This window comes from Neovison vison, chromosome 8 (genome assembly GCF_020171115.1).
Source record: "Neovison vison isolate M4711 chromosome 8, ASM_NN_V1, whole genome shotgun sequence".
Lineage (NCBI taxonomy): Eukaryota > Metazoa > Chordata > Mammalia > Carnivora > Mustelidae > Neogale > Neogale vison.
In genome coordinates, this window is record NC_058098.1 from 23,378,723 (window position 1) to 23,403,048 (window position 24,326).

General features: G+C 43.8%; 1 protein-coding gene across 2 annotated transcripts in view; it reads left to right on the forward strand.

Annotated features, from left to right (window-relative positions):
• The first annotated feature begins 730 nt into the window (after positions 1 to 730).
• Positions 731 to 24,326, forward strand: part of LOC122916130 (ER degradation-enhancing alpha-mannosidase-like protein 2) — a 30,540-nt gene continuing 6,944 nt past the window's right edge. Inside the window, exons 1-8 of one of the 2 annotated variants that reach the window (XM_044263173.1) lie at positions 731 to 907; positions 1,131 to 1,241; positions 3,333 to 3,372; positions 6,895 to 7,000; positions 10,970 to 11,095; positions 13,391 to 13,602; positions 15,582 to 15,723; positions 17,001 to 17,125. In XM_044263173.1, the coding sequence (XP_044119108.1) occupies positions 801 to 907; positions 1,131 to 1,241; positions 3,333 to 3,372; positions 6,895 to 7,000; positions 10,970 to 11,095; positions 13,391 to 13,602; positions 15,582 to 15,723; positions 17,001 to 17,125 (969 nt within the window). In that variant the 5' untranslated portion in view covers positions 731 to 800. Of the gene's footprint in view, positions 908 to 948; positions 1,035 to 1,130; positions 1,242 to 3,332; positions 3,373 to 6,894; positions 7,001 to 10,969; positions 11,096 to 13,390; positions 13,603 to 15,581; positions 15,724 to 17,000; positions 17,126 to 24,326 lie in introns of those variants that run through there. The other variant, XM_044263174.1, reaches the window with a different exon arrangement.

Sequence of the window (24,326 nt, forward strand, 5' to 3'; positions counted from 1 at the left end):
CAAATATTTACTCAAAAATCACATTTCGCAAATGTGATTGAGTTGGGGGCGGTTGTTATCTTGTATTACTCAGGTGGAACCTAAATGCAATCACAAGTGTCCTTATAAGAGATAAGTGGAGAGAGTGGTGAGACACACTCACAAGAAGGCAGAGATTGGAGTGATAACGGCCACAGGCTAAAGAATACTGCAACTTTCTCTTCTCCAGGAGAAGCTGGAGAGGCAAGGAGCCTCTTGAGATTTCTTGAGATTCTTTCCTCTTGAGATTCCAGAGGAATTTGATCCAGTGAAACTGATTTCAGACTTCTGGCCTCCAGAAGTGAGAGAGAATCGGTTTCTGTTGCTTTAAGCCACCAAATGTGCGGTAATTTTTTATAGTCGTCACAGGAAACTACTGCAGTGCACCTGTGTTATCTAAGTCTCCTGCTGTCCTCTGTCTTTAATGGTTATACGGTGATTGAAGAAAATTATGTATTTAAAGTGTTCAATACAGTCGTAGTACACAATAAGTGCTCAACAAATGCTGTTACTAAAACATTAGTTAATTATAGTATCCGTAGTAGCCACAGTTTTTCAGCCACGTTCATTTCCACTTCAGGGACTGTATGTCCCAAGATGCTCTTGCCTGGATTCCAACTCGCATTATATTCTGGGACTTGTAGTCCGGAAGTGGGTAACTGATTCATCAGCGCGCAGGCGCAGGGGCGCGGATTCCCGGAACAACCAGCAGAGAGGCTCGCAGGATGAGCGGGTGGCGGTGACTGCTGCTGCGGCGGCCTCGCTGACAGGACACGAGCTCTATGCCTTTCCGGCTGCTGATCCCGCTCGGCCTCCTGTGCGTGCTGCTGCCCCTGCACCATGGTGCGCCAGGCCCGGGTGGCACCGCGCCCGACCCCGCTCACTACAGGTGAAGGGGGTCAGGCTCCTAGCCCTTCCTTAGTTGGGGAAGGGGAAGCGCAGACCCGGTCCCTTTCCTTTCCCTTGGTCCCAGGACTCGCCACCCTGACCTGCTCGGATCCCGCCACTGGGCTCAGGTGGTGATTCCCCACTTTCCGCCCTATTTCTTGTCCTTTTCCCTGCCTCGTTTCGTTTTGTGGCCCCCTGACTTAATTTCTTGTACCGCGCACCAGGGAGCGAGTCAAGGCCATGTTCTACCACGCCTACGACAGCTACCTGGAGAATGCCTTTCCCTACGACGAGCTGCGACCTCTCACCTGTGACGGGCACGACACCTGGGGCAGGTAGTGGGAGTGAAGGAGCAAGGGGGGCGGCTTGGGTGTGGCAGTCCAGTCCTGGGGGAGGGTCTGCTGGCGCTGGTGGCTTCACGGTCTCCTCACCAGTTCCAAAAAAAGCTCCTAGCGAGGGTGAGGCCAAGTTCCCTCCAATTCAGGCCCGCACCACCGGGATCCACCCAGTCTCCTGGAAAGTTGGATCCCACCGTGTAAAAAAGCCTGACTTAGCTTGGTGGACTGGACCTCTGGGCTCCAGCCACGACAGTAACAGGCACCCGCAGTGGGGACTTGGACAAATGGACAGATTTCTGGAGTCCTAGGCTGTAGAGGAAGGACTCCAAGAAGTCAGAAGACCCAACCCCTTCATTTTATGATTGGGCCAATATGTCCAGGAGGGGGTATAGCTCTTCCAAACTCGCAACTTCAGAGCATTTGTTGTTAGTAACTGAAACACACTCTCATTAGTGACTGCTTCTTGAGATTTCAGCTCAAAATGTCACCTCAGGATCAGCTCCCTTAACTACCCACCCCCTACAGGTCACTCTCCTAAATCACCCTATTTATTTATTTTTTTATTTAGTAGTACTTCTCACTCTCTGATACTATCATTTTCACTTGTCTGCTAGTTTGTCTTTCTCACTTCCACTAGAATAAAAATTTATGAGATGGAATTCTCTGTCTTGTTCCTTGCTGAGTGAGTGAAGAATCCTTGCATTTCGCTGAGGCTGACATTGATTAAACACTGTGCTAAGCATTTTACTTGTGTCTTCTCATGTAATTCTCTTTTTTGTTTTGTTTTGTTTTTTGTTTTTTTTTGGTTTTAAAGATTTATTTATTTATTTATTTGACAGAGAGAGAGAGAGAGAACAAGTAGGCAGAGAGGCAGGCAGAGAGAGAGGAAGGGAAGCAGGCTCCCTGCTGAGCAGAGAGCCCGAAGCGGGACTCAATCCCAGGACCCCAGGATCATGACCTGAGCCGAAGGCAGAGGCTTTAACCCACTGAGCCACCCAGGCGCCCCTCATGTAATTCTCTTAACACCCTTAAGAATTAAGTGCTGCTTTCTCCATTTGACAAATGAGTATGCTAAGCACGGGAGACATTAACTCAACAAAATTTGTGCTGGTTTTCTTTTTTTAGATGACAAAAAAAGAAAAGTAAGCAAATGGCAAATCCAAGCAGTACCAAATCATATATAATAAAGTCAGTATCTCCCTTACCCTAGAACTCCGACCACTGTTGACTTTCATGTACATCCTCCCCAAAATATTTTCAGTTTATACCATCATATAAGTATGTATATGTGTCTTTTTAAATCAGCTTTTGAAAGGCATAACTTATATATAATAAGATGAACCCATTTAAAGCATATAGTAACCATTATCATAGTCAAGATAGAGTACATTTCTGTCATGCTAAAAAGTTCCCTTATATAGGAAATTCAAGTGGATCCCTCCTCCACTACTGGCCCAAACAATTGCTAATCTGCCTTCTGTCTATATGTCTCTCTTCGAAAATGCAGATGGAAACATACCTCTCACTGCCTATTCTATTCCTTGTCTTTTCCATTGAACTATATGATTTGAATATTTTAACATTAATCCATAGAACTCCTGATAACAGTCTTTTCTGACAACTTCATAGTTTTGGACAATTCAAATGTATTGCAATTTAGATAATTATTCTTCCAATTGGTGTATGTTTGGGTTGTTTCTAGCTTTTTGCTCTTCTCCACGTTACTGGATCTGCATTCTCAAACATACAGCTTTGTACACATTGAGATAAATTCCTAGATGGGGAAAAGCCTATGCCCTTCGCTAGAATCTTATACTGCCTCCCTATGGCAGAGAAGAATGCCAGTGCATATAGAGGCTGTGGTTAACCACAGCTGAGCCGTATCAGCCCATCCTCCCAGGTGCATTAAATGGGTCAGAGCTTCTTGGCAATTTTCACTCTGGCTTCTCTGTTGTGACTGGAAGCTGGGACAGGCAGAGGCGTTGCTGTGCCTCACTTACTGGTTTTGGGGGTATCTGATCTGGGGCAGCCTTACTATCTTGCATTTGATTTTCTTACTAAGCAGCTGGGATTTCTGTCCTTTTACAGTTTTTCTCTGACGCTAATTGATGCCCTGGATACTTTGCTGGTAAGTGTCTTGACAGTTGCTTTTCTGCACCACTGTTGTGTAACCGAGATCCTTCCTCTTTTGGCAGCTTGACTGTGGGTGAAAAACGAATTCTTCACTTAGGCCTTTTATTTTCATCTCCAGATTCTGAGCCATCAGGTTTTGGTTGTCCAGCTAGATAGAGGAAAAGGATGAATTCCAAACGTGTTCAGAGTCATTGATTCAGCAGACGTTTATAGAGGACTTGTGAACACAGCACTGGGATAGGCCTGTATAACTGGATGAGGCAGAGACTTTGAGACCCTCCTTGTTTTCAGAGGCTTACATTCTAACTGGCCATGTTCGGTGATAAAAAAAAAAAATAGTGGCAATAACGAGTTCATGTGTTGTGTGTAGGGCTTGTGCGAAGCATTTTGTATGTGTTACTTTATTTAATCCTTCCAACAACCCCATGAGATATGTACCTTTACCGCTTCTTAGTGTGGGGAAATCTGATGCTTAGGAAGGTAAAAAGGGTTGGCCAGGGTCCAAGGCTATGAAATGGTGGGACTAGGACTTGAGCTTAACTCTGAATGACTCCGAGTCTTATTTGTCCTCCTTAAAAAGGTCACAGGAGAGGATTGAACAACTTTCTCCCTACTTCACTATTTCTGGTTTTCTGTCACGTCTTCTCATTTTTTTAAAAAAAGATTTTATTTATTTATTTGACAGAGAGAGATCACAAGTAGGCAGAGAAGCAGGCAGAGGGAGAGGGGGAAGCAGGCTCCCCGCCGAGCAGAAAGCCCGATGTAGGGCTCAATCCCAGGACCCTGAGATCATGACCTGAGGCAAAGGCAGAGGCATAACCCACTGAGCCACCCAGGCGCCCCTCATTTTTATATATTAATAACATTGACCTGAATGTGATCACCTTGTAGATGTAATTTTGCCTTTTTCCCCTTAATGTTAACTTGTATGTACTTGTCCACTCATCAAATACTGGGGGTTCCCTGTATGCCAAGCACAGTGCTAAGCTGTGGAGTTAACAGTGATAAGTTTAAAAAGACATGGTCCCTGCTTTCGTGGCCTTACGACTTCAGTAAGGGAGATGGGGAATCAAAAACTAATCTTAAAGGACAAAGAATTACAAATCAAGATGAGTGCTCCGAGGGAGGGGAACATGGTTCTGTGAGTGGTCATGTAACAGAAATGGACCTAGACTGAGGAGGTCAGGGAGGACTTCCCTAAGGCAGTGAAATGACACTTCAAGTTGGGATCTGAAGGAGAAGCCAGTGTTGACTAAGGAAGTGGGGGAGCTCGTAGTGGTCCAGGCAGAGCGAACAGCAGGCGTGGGCTAGGGCCTCGGGGCAGGAGAAAGCGAGGCAGATGCAGGAAATTGGAGGAGGGCCAGTATGTCTGGGATGCGGAGAAGGAAATGCAGGAAGCAGAGTGGAGCTAGAAGCCTGGTTGGGGACCAGGATGATGGAAGCCCTTGTTCACTATGTTAAGGATTTTGATTTCTAATTTGAGAGGAATGGAAAGCCGCTGAAACGCTTGAGTAGAGGGTGCGAAGTGCTGGGATTTTGAGAAGATCACTACCTGCATTGTGGAAGGAGAGTCGTGTAATGGTTCCGTAAGCCTTTGTGGAGTACTTGCTGCATGGGCCGTGCTTGGCACCCTGGGGGAAGGCAGGGATGAATGAAGCTCCTTCCCAGACAAAGGTCTCTCTTAACGTGGAAAGAAACAGATGCTGTAAGAGTTGTGGGCAAAGTTACTGGAGTCTTTAAAGGACAAAGAGGTTCATTTTAGCTGGAGGGATCAGAGGCTTCCTTCCTAGGAAGTGACATCCAGACAATCAAAGCCAGGTCGGATTTGGAAATGGGAAGACACATGATGGAGAATTTTCTGGCAGAGGGCACAGCATGTCTCAAGGCAAAGAATGGAGGCATAGCAGGTATGGTTTTCCTGAAGTAGGTGAGGATAGGTTACATGAAGACGAACAGTGACAAACGTAGGTTGAGGGGCACCTGGGTGGCTCAGTTGGTTAAGTGTCTGCCTCTGGCTCAGGTCATGATTTTGGGTTCCTGGGATTGTGCCCTGCATTGGGCTCCCTGCTCAGTGGAATGCCTGCTTTTGCCTCTCCCTCTGCTCATGCTCGCTCGCTCTCTCTCAAATAAATAAATAAAATCTTAAAAAAGAAAAGAAAATATGAGTCCACATCACTGAGAAGCTTGAGATAATCAGAATTGTTTTGGTTCCAGGTGAAAAGAGACCCAGTTCAAACTGATAAGAGACAAGAAGGGAATTTACTGAGTCAGATAAGTAAAAAGTCCAGATAAAGCCTGGCGTCAGACTTAGCTGGATCCAGGCATATGAACAATGTCTTCCTGAGTCCTTCTTTTATCTCTGCTTCCTTTGTTAGCTGTGTTCTTGGGCTCTCCGTATGCTGGGCAGAGTAGCCAAGAGTATCTCCAGATTAATTTCCCACTCAGTGCATATGGGAAGAATCAGCCCTTATGCATTAATACCAGGAACTGAGTCTCATTGATTTGGCTTGGGTCACCCACTTATTCCTGAACCAGTCACTGGCCAAGGGATACAGTACAGTGCTCCACATCAAGCATGCATTATTGCAGCTGAGGGGATGGGGTCAGCCTCTTCCAAACTGCAGGAACAGCTGTAGAAGAAGAGTGATTCCTCGAGAAAGAATTAGGGTACTACTATCAGAGTAAAAGGTATCAGAATTGCATTTGGCTGATAGTTTAAATGAAGAAGGTTAATATTCTCAAGTGAGAGGAAGTCTGGAGGTAATTTCTAGCTGGGGTTGGCTGTCCCTGTGCCATCAGAGACCCAGGCTCTTTGTATGTTTCCATTCTACCATCATTAGTGTATTGGCTTTCATTTTCATGATTAGTACCTCAGGGTCTAAAATGGCTGCTACAGCTCCAGAAATCAAGTCTGTTTTCAAGGCAGAAAGAAGAGTAAGCAGTGTCCCTTTTTATTAGGAAAACCGAATTTTATTAGGAAAACCAAAGCTTTCCCAGATGTACCTTCACTAGACTTCTCAAGGCTTAGCATTGGCTAGATAACATGGTCACCTCTAGCAGCAAAGGAGGTGGAGAAAGCGAGTATCTGGTTTTCTGTCCTCTATAGTGGAGACTACCAGAGTAAAGGAGATTGGAAATCAGTATTGGACCAACCAGTCTGCAGTGTTTCCCACAAAGATGAAGGTGATCAGAGAAGTTTAAAAATAACAGATACCCACTGCAAATGTCAAACTAGTTTTTCCTCACACAGTCTACAGTCTTTATTGTTTCCTTTAAGTGGGTACATAGTGACTCTTTAAGTGGTCCCTAAGAATTTACTTAACCTGTCTCCTGATATTGGGTGATTTCTAGATCTCAGTGTTTCCTTCTCCTGTCACCAGTCCTAGAACAGAAACTGGAGGTCTTAAGTTGAATAAGTGAAGGCCACACGAGTGTAGGATCCCAGACTCTTGATCCAATGTCTTCAGGGCCTTCAAGCCTGAGAGAGCCTCACTGTCAAGTCTGTCTTCTCTTCCAGATTTTGGGGAATGTTTCAGAATTCCAAAGAGTGGTTGAAGTGCTCCAAGACAACGTAGACTTTGATATTGATGTGAATGCCTCCGTCTTTGAAACCAACATCCGAGGTGAGGGCTGCCTTCTAGAACCTTTGGAAGAAAAGAGAGTGTGGAGTTTTGCCTCTGTGTAAACCAGGAGTTAGTATATAGGATCACAAGGGTCAGCCTTGCCAGAGCACTTGGCCCAGACCAGTGACAGACAGAGATCTTCCCCGCAGAGGATGGGGTGTGGAGGTCTCAGGATTCCCCCATCAGTTTTAGACATGAGCAAGGGACAGAGAAAAGACTGGAAAAAATTGTGCCAGAGCGATTCCTGTATTTGACGCTAGGCTTACAGCCAGCCATGAGTAAGAAGGATGTAACCCTTGCCTTCTTGGATCTTATTTTCTAAGAAGGGCTATCCAATAGAACTTTCTATGATGATGGAAATATTCTGTATCTATGTTGTCCAGTGTTGTGTCCACTAATCACACATGGCTTTCGAACATTTGAAATGTGTCTACTGCAACTGAGGAATTGAATTTTTAATTTCATTTAATTTTTAACAAATTTAAATTTGAATAGTGACATATGGGGGGGCACTTGGGTGGCACAGTCGGTTAAGTGTCCAACTCTTGTAAATGAAACAAGATGAGATTGGGAGGGAGACAAACCATAAGAGACTCTTAATCTCACAAAACAAACTGAGGGTTGCCGGGGGGGCAGGTAGGGTTATGGACATGGGGAAGGTATGTGCTATCTATGGTGGTTGGGTTATGGACATTGGGGAAGGTATGTGCTATGGTGAATGCTGTGAAGTGTTAAATCTGGTGATTCACAGACCTGTACCCCTGGGGCTAATATCACATTATGTTAATAAAAAAAAAGTGTCCGACTCTTGGTTTCAGCTCAGGTCATGATCTCAGGGTCAAGAGATTGAGCCCTGCGTCAAGCTCCGTGTTCAGAGTGGTCTGCTTGAGACACTCCCTCTGCCCCTCACCACTAAAATAAATAAATAAATCTAAAAAAAAAAATAGTGGCATGTGGTTCATGATTTACTGCATTATACGGTGCAAGTCTTGAGCATTAGTTTCCAAAGCTGGCTATGCATCAAAACCACTTGGGACCTTTAAAAAAGTTCAATGTTTAGGTTCCACTCTAAACCTAATGAATGGGGATTTCTGAGTTGGGTCCTAGCATCGATATTTTTATCAGGTTTCCAGTGATTCTTATGAAGCTAGTATAACCCTTACTTTCAGTGAACCCTTAGACCACCAGTGGCTTAACAAACTGTCACTTCTGGAGGCCAAGTTATATTTCTTCCCCTTATTTTGTATGTGTTTTGCAATGAAACTTGTATTGCGGGTATGTGATAACGTTTTTGGAAAGATTAGGGAGCAGAGGGACAGCACGATACAAAATCTGGCTGAGGGATCAGACCTGAGTTGGAGGCCATGCTCACTGTGCTGTGTTCACAGCTTGTGAGTCTAATTTATCATTTGTGATTTATGAGTCTGTTAGACTTTTATTGCTGATATGAATATTATTATACCAGTTTTCTTTTGGTTGGCATTCGACCAGGATCTTTTTCTACTTGTTTACTTTCAATCTTTCTGTATTTTTATGATCAGATAGATCTTTTATAAATTACATATTATATTTTGTTTATCCATTCTGACAATCTTTTCTTTTAACTGAAGCATTTAATCCATTTACGTTTACTATAATTACTTAGGTATTTGCATTAGTTTCTGTGGTATTATTTTGTGCTATTTGTCCCATCTTCTCTATGTTCTTCAGATTGATTTTTTTCCCCTTATTCCATCCCCTTTTTATTAATGTAGAAATCATGCTCAGTATCTAGCTTTTTAAATAGTTTTCCTGAACATTTAACATGACATAACAAAAGTCTAGAGTTTATGAGAATCTTTATTCACCTGAACAATACAAAGCCTGGCTCTGAGGATATCCTGACCTGTATGCTGTAGTTTGCATTTTTGTTTTTTTGTTTTAAGCCCTCCATACATGATTGCTGTTCTGTACAGTTGAGGTTTTAGAGTTACTAATATTTACCATTTCTTTTTTTAAATACTTTTTAAAAAAAGATTTTTATTTATTTATTTGACAGAGAGAGACAGAGCAAGAAAGGGAACACAAGCAGGGGAGTGGGAGAGGGAGAAGCAGGCTTTCCGCTGAGCAGAGAGCACAATGTGGGGATCGATCCCAGAACCCTGGGATCATGACCTGAGCTGAAGGCAGATGCTTAATGGCTAGGCAACCCAGGCACCCCATATCTACCACTTCTTTGACCATCTTTCCTTCCTATGTCTCAGACTTTACATCTGTGATCCCTTTCCTTCTATCTGAAGCACTTCCTTTAGAATGTCCTCTATTGCAGATGTGTTCTTGGCAGATTTTCTTTTTTTTTCTTTAAAGATTTTATTTATTTATTTGACAGATGGAGATCACAAGTAGGTAGAGGCAGGCAGAGAGAGAAGGGGGGGAAGCAGGCACCCTGCTGAGCAGAGAGCCCAATGCGGGGCTCAATCCCAGGACCCTGAAATCATGACCTGAGCTGAAGGCAGAGGCTTAACCCACTGAGCCACCCAGGTGCCCCTCTTGGCAGATTTTCTCAGCTTTTGTTAGTATGATATGTCTTTATCTCATTGCCTTTCTTGGGTCTTTGCGGAATAATTTTGCAGGACATATGGTCTAAATTGATGGGATTTTTCTAAATTGATGGGATTTAGCACATGGAAGAAGCCTTTCAATTGTCTTCTCATTTCATTGTCATTGTTAAGAAGTAATCTGTCAGTCTCATTGTTATTATTTTGCACGTGGTTGGTTTTATTTATGCTCATTGTCCCCTCCTTTTAAAAACTTTTTATTATGAAAGTTTTCAAAAATATATAAAAATAGAGAAAATAATATAATGAGCTAGAGCTACCCTTCACCCAATTTCAATAATCATTGTTACATGGGGGTCGCCTCAGTGGCCTCTCAGAGGGAGAGGGAGAAGCAGGCTCCTTGCTGAGCGGGACCCTGACTTGGGGCTTGATCCTAGGACCCTGGGATCATAACCTGAGCCAAAGGCAGATGCTTAACGACTGAGCCACCCAGGCACCCCTATGGTGGTATCTTTTATCAGACTTCCCACTTTCAGTACGTTCTGCCTTTGTTTCTTATTCCTGCTCTGACTGGAGGAAGGGGAAACTGAAGCTCAAGGTCACCAATTCTTTTCCAAAGAGAGGCCATTCAGGATATCTATTTAGTCATATTTCCAGATACAGAATACTTATGTCTTTTTATGTTTTATTTTTTAAGATTTATTTATTTATTTATTTATTTATTTATTTATTTTTGGACACAGAGAGAATGAGAGAGAAAGCATAAGCAAGGGAAGCTGCAGGCACGCAGAGGTAGAGGGAGAAGCAGGCTCCCCAACAAGCAAGGAACCCAACATGGGGCTCGATCCCAGGACCCTGGGATCAAGACCTGAGCCAAAGGCAGCCTTTTAACAGACTGAGCCACCCAGGCACCCCATATTTATGTCTTTTTATAAGTCCTAAATATTGTGTCAGAAATTCAAATGGATGAATTAAATGCAATGAAGGTAATAGCTACTCTGCCCCCACCATGCCCGTCCAGGTCTCGGGGGCAGGGGCAGGGATTGGGAGATAGAGTAACCAAGTGAAATGAGCATGGGTTTTGGAGTGAGACAGACCTGGCCCTACCATTTGCTAGATAATGACCCAGGGCAGGTCACATTACCTCTCTGAACCTCAATATCTTCACTTAAAGAGGGGACAGTAATACCTAGAGCTTGGTATACAATAGGGACTAAAAATAAGTGATAGTCATTGTTTGGGGGATCCACCCACAAAGAGCAAAAAACTTTGTAAGCTTACCAGTGTACCAGTATGTAGGATTAAGGGATTCTTTCACTAGGTGGCTCTAGCCTCTTCCCGGCAGCCACCCAAGAGAGTATGTAGGTTTCATTTACGCAAGGGAAAGACTGGTCTTTGGGACTCTGACACTTGTATTTCGTGCTCTCTGTAGTGGTAGGAGGACTTCTGTCGGCTCACCTGTTGTCAAAGAAGGCTGGGGTGGAAGTGGAGGCTGGCTGGCCCTGCTCTGGGCCTCTCCTGAGGATGGCTGAAGAGGCGGCCCGAAAACTCCTCCCAGGTAAAACATGGGGTACAGGAAGTCCAGTAGGTCCTGCTACTCTTGCTGGAGACCAGGGTGGTGATGCTGAGTTATTTTCTGCTGTTTCTCACCCAAACCCTTGCTGTCTCTGCCTCTGGACCCCCACCATGGAAATCAGCAGAGTTCTGGGCATTTTAAGGGCCTGCTGGGACCCTGGCCCAGGACAGATGAGCTGACCTCATGACTCTTCCCAGGGTGGCACTGAAAGCCAGCCTGGTGGGTGGAAGGCTCTCTTACTTGAGCGAGCCCTTTGGCCTCCTCCCTGCCCCACACTCTGCTGGAATAAAGGGATTCCAGAGAAGAGCCTCGATCAGTGCATTAGGAGCCCCTGGTTCTGGACTAGCCAATGTCTTGACCAAGCCACTCTTCTCTCCCTGGTTCAGTTTCCTTGTCTCTCAAAAGGGAATCATAATCCCTGCTTGCTTGCCGCATTGGCTTTTTGAGAGGCTGAAAACGAGGTCAGAAAGGAGAAAGTGCTTGGAGAACCGCTGAACACACCGCTGAAACACAGGGGACTTGTTTGTAGCTCAGCTGTGTCCGGGGCTGCAGGCCAAGCCTCGGTGTATTTGCCTGGCGGTGCAGTAGCCGAGCATGGCCGCACCAGCTGGACACTGTGTTCTGTTCGGGGCGTGGTGGGGACTCTGGGGCTGTTCACACCCAAACACATCACCCGAGGCGTTCACCAACCTCTTGGCCACCACAGTTCTCCCTTTCTGGAGAAGAGCAGAGGAAAGTGAGGGGCTGGTTCAGATGCGCTCATCCCTTACGGCTCGTAACCTCAGTGTCTCCTTAAAAACATCATATCCCGTGTGATTCATGGGTACGGCACACTGCTCGGCTGCTTCCCCCTCCTTTCTTTTTCGGTCATTAAAAACCAGTTTGTATTGAGAAATACACAGGCTGGAAAGTCCATATTGGAGCAAGCCCCCACCGATCTGCCATTCAGGTGAAGAGGATTTTGTGACCCCCCCCCCTTTTGAACACTGCCTGACTTTTCTGAAATACTTCTTTGCGCCCCGAGGTTGTGACTTCCGTTCTCCTCGCTTGCCACTTGGGCCTGCCACACACAAGTCTGCCACTCATCATGAAGTCGCTGGGCCTTGCGGTTCTTGGAAGTTTTGATAACTTTGTTCACAGTTCGGTGACGCAAGGGCTGCTCTGGGGTTATTTGACCTTTGGCCTAGAGAGGAAATCTCTGCCTCTGGCTGTTTATCTAGCTCCTTGCCCTGAATCAGAAGACACAGGGGTGGGAGGGGCAGAGCATAACAGAGTGGGCACGAGGTGGGCATTCTCATCCCAGCTCTGTTTGGCTCCCTCTCTATGACCTTTGTGTCACTTCCTTACAGACATGACTTTTCCTATCTATAAATTGAGGGTTGAACCACATCAGTAGTTAAGCAATTTATATCCTTTTTTAAAAAATTGTAATAGTTTCCCCCCTAAGCTGTTTAAAGCAGGGATCTCAAACTGCCTCCTCTGGGACTGCTTTGGGTCTGCAGGTAGGTTTCATGTGGTCATACTGTGTCTGGAAAAGCATATGAGGGGAATCGGACAAAGGTGGTCAAAGATACCAGCTTCCAGTTCTCCGTAAGTGCTGGGGCTGTCATGTACAACGTGATGACCATAGCTCACACTGCTATACGATATGTTTGAAAGTTGCTAAGAGAGTAGATCCTAAAACCTCTCATCATAAGGGAAAAAAAACCAATGTTTTCTTTTTGTATCTGTATGAGTTGATGCATGTTAACTTTCTGCCTGTTCATCCTCTCACTGTATAGGTAAGTCAGGTCTTTGTGCTGTACGTCAGTTGTATCTCAGTAAACTCAAAAAGAGAGAAGCGTATGAAGGGCTTCTCGTGGCGCACGCTCTTTAGGGTGCCACAAGCCCAGCCGCTTCCTATGGCTTAAACCCTACATTCCTCCCACTACGTTTCCTGCCTGCCTCTAAGGCATCATGTAAAATACTTAAAAATGGAGCTGCTGTAGCCAGAGTAGGCCTGCCTGGACATGGCAGCCTGGAGCACAGCCTACTGCTTTCCTCCTCATCATGGGCAAGAGCCCGACGGCCCCACTGATCATTGCTTGACAGCATCTGGGTTAGGTGGTCACCAAGGGCCTGTAGTCATGACCTCTATCCCTCTCTGTCTTCATCTCTTAACAGATCACTCAGGAGATAGAGAGGGAAGTGCCGGCTGAGGCCTCGGGTTTGGGCCTGTGTGTTGAACATCCCTATGTCCCCACTCCTGTCTGAGATCATTATTTTGTGATTATTCAGCATTTCAGACCCCCACTGGAATGCCGTATGGAACGGTGAACCTGCTTCATGGTGTGAACCCGGGAGAAACCCCTGTCACCTGTACGGCAGGCATTGGGACCTTCATTGTGGAATTTGCCACCCTGAGCAGCCTCACTGGTGACCCCGTGTTTGAAGATGTGGCCAGAGTGGCCCTCATGCGCCTCTGGGAGAGCCGGTCGGATATTGGGCTGGTAGGTCAGCTGCCACCCTTTCTGTCTGAGTCAAGTTGGCCACCATAGCCCCGGCTTGTAAGACTCGAGCAGTAAGTTGCAGCCCAACCAAGGGACACTTAGGGTGACCTCAGCCGTGACCCAGGACTTCGCATCAGGACACTGAAAGTTAAGCAAGCCTCCAGTTCAAGTTTTGGCACGGGGCAAGAGGGCACGAGAGAGCACACCCTCTGTCAGGGAGGGGGCCCTGTTGAGGTTTGACTCCTTGAGCTTCTTGATTTTTAGTAAGTGTGTCATACGCTTCTTGCCCATGACTCGCATGGTGACGTTGGATGGCCAGCCCATCTGGCCCTCATTTTTACTGTCTATTTGTGTTTGTTAAACTGGGTTTCTTGGAACAGCAGTGCTGAGAGATGTTGAATGGTTAGCTGTCCTATGAAAAAAGTAATTCCTAGTCAGTTAAGTTTGGAGAATACTACGTAGACCGTTAACCCTTGAGTTTTGAACTGCATGGGTCCACTTAGACACAGATTTTTTTTACAATGCAGTACAATATGATCTTCTATATGATCTTTTTTATTTTATTTTTCTTTTTTTTTCTATATGATCTTCTTAATAACACTCCCTTTCTTTTCTCTAGCTTACTTTGTTTTAAGAATATAAAACATAGGGGTGCCTGGGTGGCTCAGTGGGTTGAAACCTCTGCCTTCGACTCGGATCATGGTTCCGGGGTCCTGGGATCAAGCCCTGTGTTGGGCTCTCTGGTCGGCAGGGAGCCTGCCTCCCTCTCTCTCTCTGCCTGTTTCTCTGCCTGCTTGTGATCTCTGTCAAATAAATAAATAAAATCTTTAAAAAAATACATTTAGAAAAAGAATACAGTACATAATGCATATACGAAGTTATGTGTTAATTGACTATTTATGTTATCAGTAAAGCTTCCACTCAAGATCAGGCTATTAGTGGTTAGGTTTTGACAGTCAGGAGTTAATATACAGATTTTCGACTATATGGGGTTCAGCACCCCACCTCCTACATTGTTCAGGGGCCAACTGTAGTGTCTTTTTTTTTTTTGAGAGTCATAATGAACATGAATAGGTTAAAGGTTATGAAATCCTATGGTAAGTAAATCTATTTAACTTGGCTTATCTCACTATTTTCCAAATTTATTTGACCCCAGAGCTTCCCTTTCTTCTCTAATACCTGTGAACCCATGGAGATTGAACACACTTTGAGCCAGAAGATCTCTAAGGCTGGTTCCAGCTCTTAAATCAAATAATCCGGTGAAACTAACAGTAATTGAGCCAAAGCTATCCAGGAAATGGCACTAGATTTAGTCAGAATTGGGTTTGATCCCTGGCCTTGCTACACTGAAACTTTGTAACCCTGGACGAGTCACTCACCCTCTCTGATCCTCAGTTACTGGAGCAGTAATGTTGATGTACTAATATACTTTTGGTGAGTCATTATGACTTGGAAAGACTGAGTTGTCTGAAAGTGATTCAAGCAGGGACACAGTTGATGCAAGTCTGGTTCTAAGCTTGAAAAGTGAAACTTGTATGAGGAATCCTTGAAAATCCCTTAAGAAGATGCCACTGTGGAGACCTACAGTAACTCCCTTAGTAGGTCCAACACCAGCAGGTTTTTCTCCAGCCCTGGAACACCACAGTGGAGTTTAAATCCTCTCAGCCCTTACCATGGCCTGTCTTCTGGCACTGTCTCTTCCGCGGGCCTTCTCTCTTGCCCAGGGTCTGCTCTGTTTGCCTTTAGCTGGAAGTTCCAGAACTTAAAACTACATGGAGCAGTTCCCCAAATCAGAGACAGATACCAGTAGGAGTCTGTGGCCTCCCAACCCCACACCCCAATAGCCTGCGTGTCTTCTGAGAGTATCAAGCCGCCTGCCTTGCCTCTGACTGGCCAGTCACAGGTATGGGGAGATCCGTGTTTGGTCTCGAGCCCTCCCTTGAGACTATGTGTGTGTGTATGTGTCTCTTTCCTCCCAGGTTGGCAACCATATCGATGTGCTCACTGGAAAGTGGGTGGCCCAGGACTCCGGCATCGGGGCTGGCGTGGACTCCTACTTCGAGTACCTGGTGAAAGGAGCCATTTTGCTTCAGGATAAGAAACTCATGGCCATGTTCCTAGGTAAAAAGGGTGGGGTAGGGAGGCTTTTGTCATGATTTTTCCCATGAACAGGTGATTTACTTAGAAATCTTCCCTTGCCCCCAAGTGCTGACAGCATCTGTTCCGAGTACCTGAGTCTGCATTCAGAGCCAGGATGGACTGAACATTGCCCCCTTAGTGCCTGCTGTAGCTCTTCAGGCCTTCCTGCAAGATCCCAGTGAACTGTGCTCTGTTCTCTGTGTGTGGCCCTGGGTTTCTTATTTGCTGACCATTGCACATGGGTTCTCTTTGCCTAGAACACGTTTTTTCCCTGTTTTCATGTATCCAAATTCCATTCACCCTCTAAGGCCCAGCTGCAGTGACACCTTGCCCACGAAGCAGCTTGATCCCTCCTTAGAACTAAGGGCCTTCAGTACCTTTTGTAGAGTCAGCTTTCGTCCACAGCTAACAGTTGAGTGCTGGGTCTATGCCGTATTCATCTTTCTGTCCCCCACGGTGCTTTGCGTGAGGTAGGTGGTTGATTAATGCCTGTGGAATAAAAGCGTTTTATCCTCTAGGCCCTTGGACACTAACAATAATGAAATTGAGGAATTGTTGAGCACCTCCTAATAGTTACTGTGAGGGCTACCATTTATTTATTCAGCAGATACTTAGTACCACTGATCTGTCTAGCGCCGCGCAAGCACCCAATGTGGACTATTTCATTTCATCCTTATGGTGCTATTTGAGATTGTCTGATTAATTTGCATGTGTATTTGGTACTTCATTTGGATAATAATTTATTGTGCGTATATATTATGCACTATTGTAGCATGGAGGATTCTGCAGTAAGCAAAACAAAGTTCTGCCCTTCCTGGATTTACAATCTAGAGAGAAGTGTAAGTTCAAGTTCCCACCAGAATGTAAGGGCCCCGGGGCCCCGGGGTCTTGTTTGCTACCCTGTAGGTACCTGTACCTAGTAGATGCTCAGTGAATGTTGTTGAGTGAATGAATGAATGAACAATCCCATGAGGTGTGTATCATTACTCTCCCCACTTTAGAGATACTGAGACTGAGGCTTAAGAAGGAAAACCTTTCCCAAGGTCACAGCTAGCAAGTGGTAAATCTACAGCTGGAATTTGAGTCTGGAAGTTTGGCTCCAGAACTCATGCTCTTTTCTCTATGCCTTGTTGCTTCCTAGTCTGCTTTGAAGCTACACCATCATATGGTCTTCAAAAGTGTAAGTCCGTGCTTCTGGGGTCAAGACCCGCCTTTCATCTTTGTGATCACTGATGTGTCTTATTGCATCTCCTCTGCAGAATATAACACAGCCATTCGGAATTACACCCGCTTCGATGACTGGTACCTGTGGGTACAGATGTACAAGGGGACTGTGTCCATGCCAGTCTTCCAGTCCCTAGAGGCCTACTGGCCTGGTCTGCAGGTAGGAATGATCAGAGAGGTGGATTTTGTTTTTCTGAAACTGACAAAGCAAGCTCATTCTTTTTTTTGGAACTTAATTCTGTTTTATTTTTTATTAACATATAATGTATTATTTGTTTTAGGGGTACAGTTCTGTGGTTCCTCAGTCTTACACAATGCAAAACATTTACTGTAGCACATACCCTCCCCAGTGTCCATCACCCAGCCACCCTACCCCTCCCACACCCCCTCTCTTCCAGCAACCCTCAGTTTGTTTCCTGAGATGAAGAGCCTTAAGAGACTCTTTTGTTTGTCTCCCTCTCTGGTTTCATTTTTCCCTCTCTTCCCCTACTATCCTCTGCTTTGTTTCTCAAATTGCACATACAAGTGAGATCATATGATAATTTTCTTTCTCTGATTGACTTATTTCGCTTAACATAATACCCTCCAGTTCCATCTATGTTGTTGCAGATGGCAAGATTTCAGTTTTTGATGGCTGCATGATATTGCGTCATACATCTACACCACATCTTCTTTATCCATTCATCTGCTGATGGACATCTAGGTTCTTTCCATAGTTTGGCTATTGTGGACATTGCTGCTGTAAACACGGGGGTGCACGTGGCCCTTCAGGGCTCTACATTTGTGTTTTTGGGGTAAATACCCAGTAGTGTAATTGCTGGGTTGTTGGGTAGCTCTATTTTCAATTTTTTGAGGAACCTCCGTACTGTTTTCCAGAGTGGCTGCACCAGCTTGCATTCCCACCCACAGTGTAGGAGGGTTCCCTTTTCTCCGCATCCTCGCCAACATCTGTCATTTCCTGACTTGTTAATTTCAGCCTTTCTGACTGGTGTGAGGTGGTGTCTCATTATGGTTTTGATTTGTATTTCCCTGACGGTGAGTGATGTTGAACACTTTTCCATGTGTCTGTTCGCCATTTGATTTGGATGTCTTCTTTATAGAAATGTCTGTTTATGTCTTCTGCCCATTTCTTGATTGGATTATTTGTTCTTTGGGTGTTGAGTGTGATAAGTTCTTTATAGATTTTGTATACTAGCCCTTTGTCTGATATGTCATTTGCAAGTATCTTCTCCCATTCTGTCAGTTGTCCTTTGGTTTTGTTGACTGTTTCCTTTGCTGTGCAAAAGCTTTTGATCTTGATGAAGTCCCAATAGTTCATTTTTGTCCTTGCTTCCCTTGCCTTTGGTGATGTTTCTAGGAAGAAGTTGCTGTGGCTGAGGTTGAAGAGGTTGCTGCCTGTGTTCTCCTCAAGGATTTTGATGGATTCCTCTCTCACGTTTAGGTCTTTCATCCATTTTGAGTCTATTTTTGTGTGTGGTATAAGGAAATGGTCCAGTTTCATTCTGAAATGAATGCATGTGGCTGTCCAATTTTCCCAACACCATTTATTGAAGAGACTGTCTTTTTTCCATTGGACATTCTGTCCTGTGTTGTCAAAGATTAGTTGACCATAGAGTTGAGGGTCCATTTCTGGGCTCTCCATTCTGTTCCATTGATCTATGTGTCTGTTTTTGTGCCAGTACCATGCTGTCTTGATGATGACAGCTTTGTAATAGAGCTTGAAGTCCAGAATTATGATGCCACCAGCTTTGCTTTTCTTTTCAATATTCCTCTGGCTATTCAGGGTCTTTTTTGGTTCCATACAAATTTTAGGATTATTTGTTCCATTTTTGTGGGGAAAAAAGTTGATGATATTTTGATAGGGATTGCATTAAATGCATAGATTGCTCTAGGTAGCGTAGACAATTTCACAATATTTGTTCTTCCAATCCATGAGCATGGAATGTTTTTCCATTTTTTTTGTGTCTTCAGTTTCTTTCATAAATGTTCTATAGTTTTCTGAATACCGATTCTTTACCTCTCTGTTAGATTTATTCCTACGTATCTTATGGTTTTGGGTACAATTGTAAATGGGATTGACTCCTTAATTTCTCTTTCTTCTGTCTTGTTGGTGTACAGAAATGCAACTGATTTTTGTGCATTGATTTTATATCCTGACACTTTGCTGAATTCCTATATGAGTTCTAGAAGTTTTGGGGTGCAGTCTTTTGGGTTTTCCACATAAAGTATCATATCATCTGCAAAAAATGAGAGTTTGACTTCTTCTTTGCCGATTTGGATGTCTTTTATTTCTTTTTGTTGTCTGATTGCTGAGGCTAGGACTCCTACTACTATGATGAATAGCAGTGGGGATAATGGACATCCCTGGTGTGTTCCTGGCCTTAGGCGAAAAGCTCTCAGTTTTTCCCCATTAAGAATGATATTTGCTGTGGGTTTTTCATAGATAGCTTTATGATACTGAGGTATGTACCCTTTATCCCTACACTCTGAAGAGTTTAATTAAGAAAGGATCAAAGCAGATTCATTCTGGTGTAAGTCAAATGAGGTATTTTAGTTGCTTGAGTACTTGGGTTGGAGACAGAAGAGAGAGTTAGAGTGAATTAGACAGACTTGAGGCTCTGCCAAGCTGAATTTTCCAAAGGGAGCTTTAAGGTGTCAGGAACTGAGCTTCCAGTGTGCTGTGAAATGTGATACCATTTAAAATGAAGTAGGAAGTGTCTTTCCAGGCTGGTCGGTAACCACCATTGGCAACAACTGTTTCTCCACTGGACAATTCTGTCAAATCTCTTCCTTCTTGACAGGGGGCCTGAGAAAAGACATGAAAGCAGCTGGGGCTGCTCTGTGTGCCATCATTATTATTTTCTATTACATGATCTGATGGAGTCACAGCTGGGAGGGCGGGATCTTGGAGCCCATCTAACGGGCCCCTATGTATACCACAATATTTTTACAAGCTAGTTTCTTTTTTTTATTTTAAGAAAAGGTAATATCATGTAGATGGTGGTAAATTTTAAAAGCACACAGAGGAATACAGTGAAAAGTAAATCTTGAGCACACATCCCCAGACGCCCTCCCCAGTCCAGCTTGTATTACGTTTTGTGTATAGCTTTCTAGAAATCTGTGTGCATAAACGTATGCATAATTCATATTTACCTTTTTTCTTTACATGGATAGGAATATATCATGTACCTTTTCACTGAATATGTCTTGGGGATCATTCTTTATTGATACATATAGGTCAGTTTTACTTTTTTTAAAGATTTTATTTATTAGAGAGAGTGATCGCGAATAACAGGGAGGGGCAGAGGGAAAAGCAGACCCAGTGAGCAAGGAGCCCATTGCAGGTCTTGATCCCAGGACTCTGGGATCACGACCTGAACCAAAGGCAGAGGCTTAGCCAACTGAGCCACCCAGGCGCCCCTCAATTTAACTTCTTTTTAAATATTCCATTAAATTGATAATACTGCAATTCATGTACTAGTCCCCCATCATGTACTTTTAGTCAGCCTTCTTATTTTACAGATGGGGAAACAGGCTCAGAGAAAACTTGTTGACAATATTAAATATAGGTCCAACTTTTCTAAGATATTCAAATTCTGTTGCTTGGATGCCCACTAAAAGAATTTTGAAGAACCGTGGAATCCCTTGCATGTTTTTAACCTTTTTCTCCTCAAACTCATATTTTTATTCTCCTCCTCCAACAAGATTTTATACTAATTGTTATATTTTATGCTAGATAAATTTTATTGAAACCCTCTTATATCTTTGTAATAAAATTTCTGTATACATAGAAATTTAAAATACTTTAGAATTTCCTCTGACCAGCTCTGAGTATTAAATTTGTTTTCTTCTTGACTTGGTTATCATTAGTATGTAAATGAGTAAAGCAACATTAATAGCTTACATTTTTTGATAAATAATTATGAAACATAAAGGCAGTTTAATCAGAAATACACTTTGTGAGATTTTGGGAGCTTTTTAATTTTTAAGTAGTTTGTATTTGTGCGTGAACAACACATATTGCTACAGTGGGACATGGTTATGTATCAAAAGTTTTGTTCCTGTTTTCCTCTTTTAGCTGTAAGTGCTGAGTAGCCTTATGCATATAAATAAGTAGATAGGAATGGAAAGAGTTTGATTATTGCAATGACATTCAGATCTTTTTTTTTTTTTTTTTGAGCATCAGGGAGGGAGGAGGAGGGGCCAAGGGGGAGAGAGAATCTTAAGCAGGTTCCACACCCAGTGCAGAGCCTGTGGGGTTCCATCTCATGACCCTGAGATCATGACCTGAGCCAAAATCAAGAGTTGGACTTGTAACCAGCTGAGCCCCCCAGGTGCCCATCATTCAGTTCTTTGTAATCATTGACTTAATAGATTGATCCATATAAAACTGCCAGTATTTCATTGTCTTAGCTACAAAAATGGCAGTATTATATGGTTCATTCTTTATATGATGAAAATAGTCATAATCTGTCATCAGAAATCATTTTTAATGATTCCTCTGCTGACAACTTGACCAGTTCCTCTTCCAGTTTTTTGAAGGCAGAGTATTGGGAACCATCTGATACACAAAAGAATTTGTTACATGGTGGTTAGAGTCATTTCATTTTTTCAACACCTGCACCAGTCTTGTTTGTTTTAAAGATTTTATTTATTTATTTGACAGAGAGAGAGAGAGAGACAAGCAGGGGGAGTGGGAGAGGGAGAAGCAGGCTTCCCACTGAGCCTTCCCACAGGGAGCCTGATGGGGGGCTTGATCCCAAGACCCTGGGATCATGACCTGAGCTGAAGGCAGACACTTAACAACTGAGCCACCCAGGTGCCCTCTACACCAGTATTTTAAATTAAACCTGGTTTGGTGCTCAGGAAGTCTTTATTCCCCAGGACAGTGTTCCACAGAATGGGTAGGGATTGTTGGTCGGTACCCTTTGGAGAAGGTAAAATGGCAGAAGGATAACTGTGAAGGAAATAGTGATAATAGATAGCCTGCCTTTGTGTTATAAGCATCTTTTCAGGCAGATCCATTTTAGGAAAGTAGAGGATCTAGAACTCTATTGCCTTAAAACTATTTGTGACTACATTCCTCTTGGGAAACCTGCTTGTCCAATCCAGCCGTATCACTGATCACACCCTTTGACCCTGCCAAATTCCATTTCCTTGCCTGCTCCCCAAGAAAGTAATTCAAGAGGGAAAGATGCATCACGTATACAGACATTCCTAGCAACAAAGTTCATGACAAAGAAAACCTAGAAGTGATCCAAATACCCACTAGTGGAGGGGCAAATGAATAATTACATTAAAAAAAAACTTTTTAAAGATATATTTATTTGAGAGAGAATGAGAGAGAGCAAGAGTGAGAGAGCATGAGAGGGGGGAGGGTCAGAGGGAGAAGCAGACTCCCTGCCAAGCAGGGAGCCCAATGTGGAACTTGATTCCAGGACTCCAGGATCATGACCCGAGCCGAAGGCAGTTGCTCAACCAACTGAGCCACCCAGGTACCCCTGAATAATTACATTTTAATGGAATGGGTCATTATACAACTTTAAGAAATTAATATGTAAACTCCCGTGTTACATGAAGAGGTAGCAGCAAGAATCAAGAAAATGTGAAGGAATGAAACATACTGTTGGACTATAGTGAGAAATTAGGAGTGATAATTAAATTTTTAACCAACTGTTTTTTGTTTTTGTTTTTGTTTTTTAAAGATTTTTTATTTATTTGTCAGAGAGAGAGAGAGGGAGAGCGAGCGAGCACAGGCAGACAGAATGGCAGGCAGAGGCAGAAGCAGGCTCCCTGCCGAGCAAGGAGCCCGATGTGGGACTCGATCCCAGGACGCTGGGATCATGACCTGGGCTTAACCAACTGAGCCACCCAGGCATCCCAGGAGTGATAATTAAATTTTTAAAAAATTCTCTAAGTAGATTTAATAATAACAAAATACACACAAAGGCATTATATTATGTGTAAACTGATTACAATTCTAGAATTTTGGTTTTGGTACATTATGAACTAGAACACAAAAATGTAAACAGCTTCTACTGCGGAGGTGATTACATTTTTATTCCTGTATGTTTTAAAAAAAAATTTCTATAACTCTGAATAGAATATAATTTAGGAAGGTAGATATCAAAACTATGTTATCTGTGTGGTAAGGTTAAGAGTGACTTTTTTATACCTTTATTTTTCAAATTTCCTAAAATAAAAATTAAGAAAATAAAAGAGAGGGTGTGATAAGGAAGGAAAGCGTTTCATCTCCTTTGGTGTGGTACTTTTTCCTGGCTTGACCAGGGGTCATGGGTTCATTCTCTGTGAGACTATAAAAACACTAATAACTGACATTTATTGAACATCTTGTCAGTGCCTTGTAGTGTGACTGACACACAGAGGTGATAAATATTTATAAGAGAATGATTTCTGTGTCAGACACTTGACACAGAATTATTACAGCACACTGAAGTAAATGTTGCTTTCTAGATGAAGAAAGGAGGCTTAGATACATTCAATTTGTTCATTCATTTATTCAACAAATATCCGAATGCCTGCTGCGTTCCAGGCGCTGCCCTTGTTCGGTTTATAGAGTGTGAGGCACAAAAGAAAAAATTGAGCGGACAAATGCATAAAATAGTCCGTTGCAGTGAAGGACGCAAAGCGAAAGTCTGAGAGAAAATGTTGGAGGGGGACCTAAACTTGAGGGAGTAAGGCCTCTCAGAGATGTGATGCTAAAGCTGGTATTTCAGGAATCAGAGATAGGGGATGATGTTCCAAGTGGAGAAACATCATGTGTGAAGGTCCTGAGACAGGAAAGAGTTGGGTGTTTATCAGAAACAAAAGCAATTTGGCCACAGTCCAGGGGAGGGAAAGATCAGTCAGTGGAAGTCAGCAGCGCGCAGGTCATGCAAGGCCTTGAGGGCTGTGGGGAGGTATCTGGACTTTACGCCGAACCCCTGAGAAGCCCTGAGGTCTGGTGTCTGTAGGAAGGTGGTTACTCTGCCTGTATGGGGAGAGAGCACTAGAGAGGGGCATGAAGAAAGTGGTGGGAGAAGTGAGGGGGCTGTGGAAGTGATCCCGGTGTGAGATGCTGGTGACCAGATGGGGCGGCGGTGCTGGAGGTGCAGAGAGACAGACCGTGATGGTTTAGAATGGAATGGACGGGAGTTGCTGACAGAATGGATATGGGGGTAGGGGGAAGGGAGGGGTCAGGATGGCCACGATTTGCTAAGTGCCGTTTACTAAGAAGGGAGAGGTGACAGTAAGGAGGCAACTTTGTGGGAAAGTGAGGGAACCGAGAGCTTTCTTGGGGAGATGTTAAGTTTGCCCTATCCACGAGGCACCCACAGGAGATGTCAAAAATGTCAGGTCAA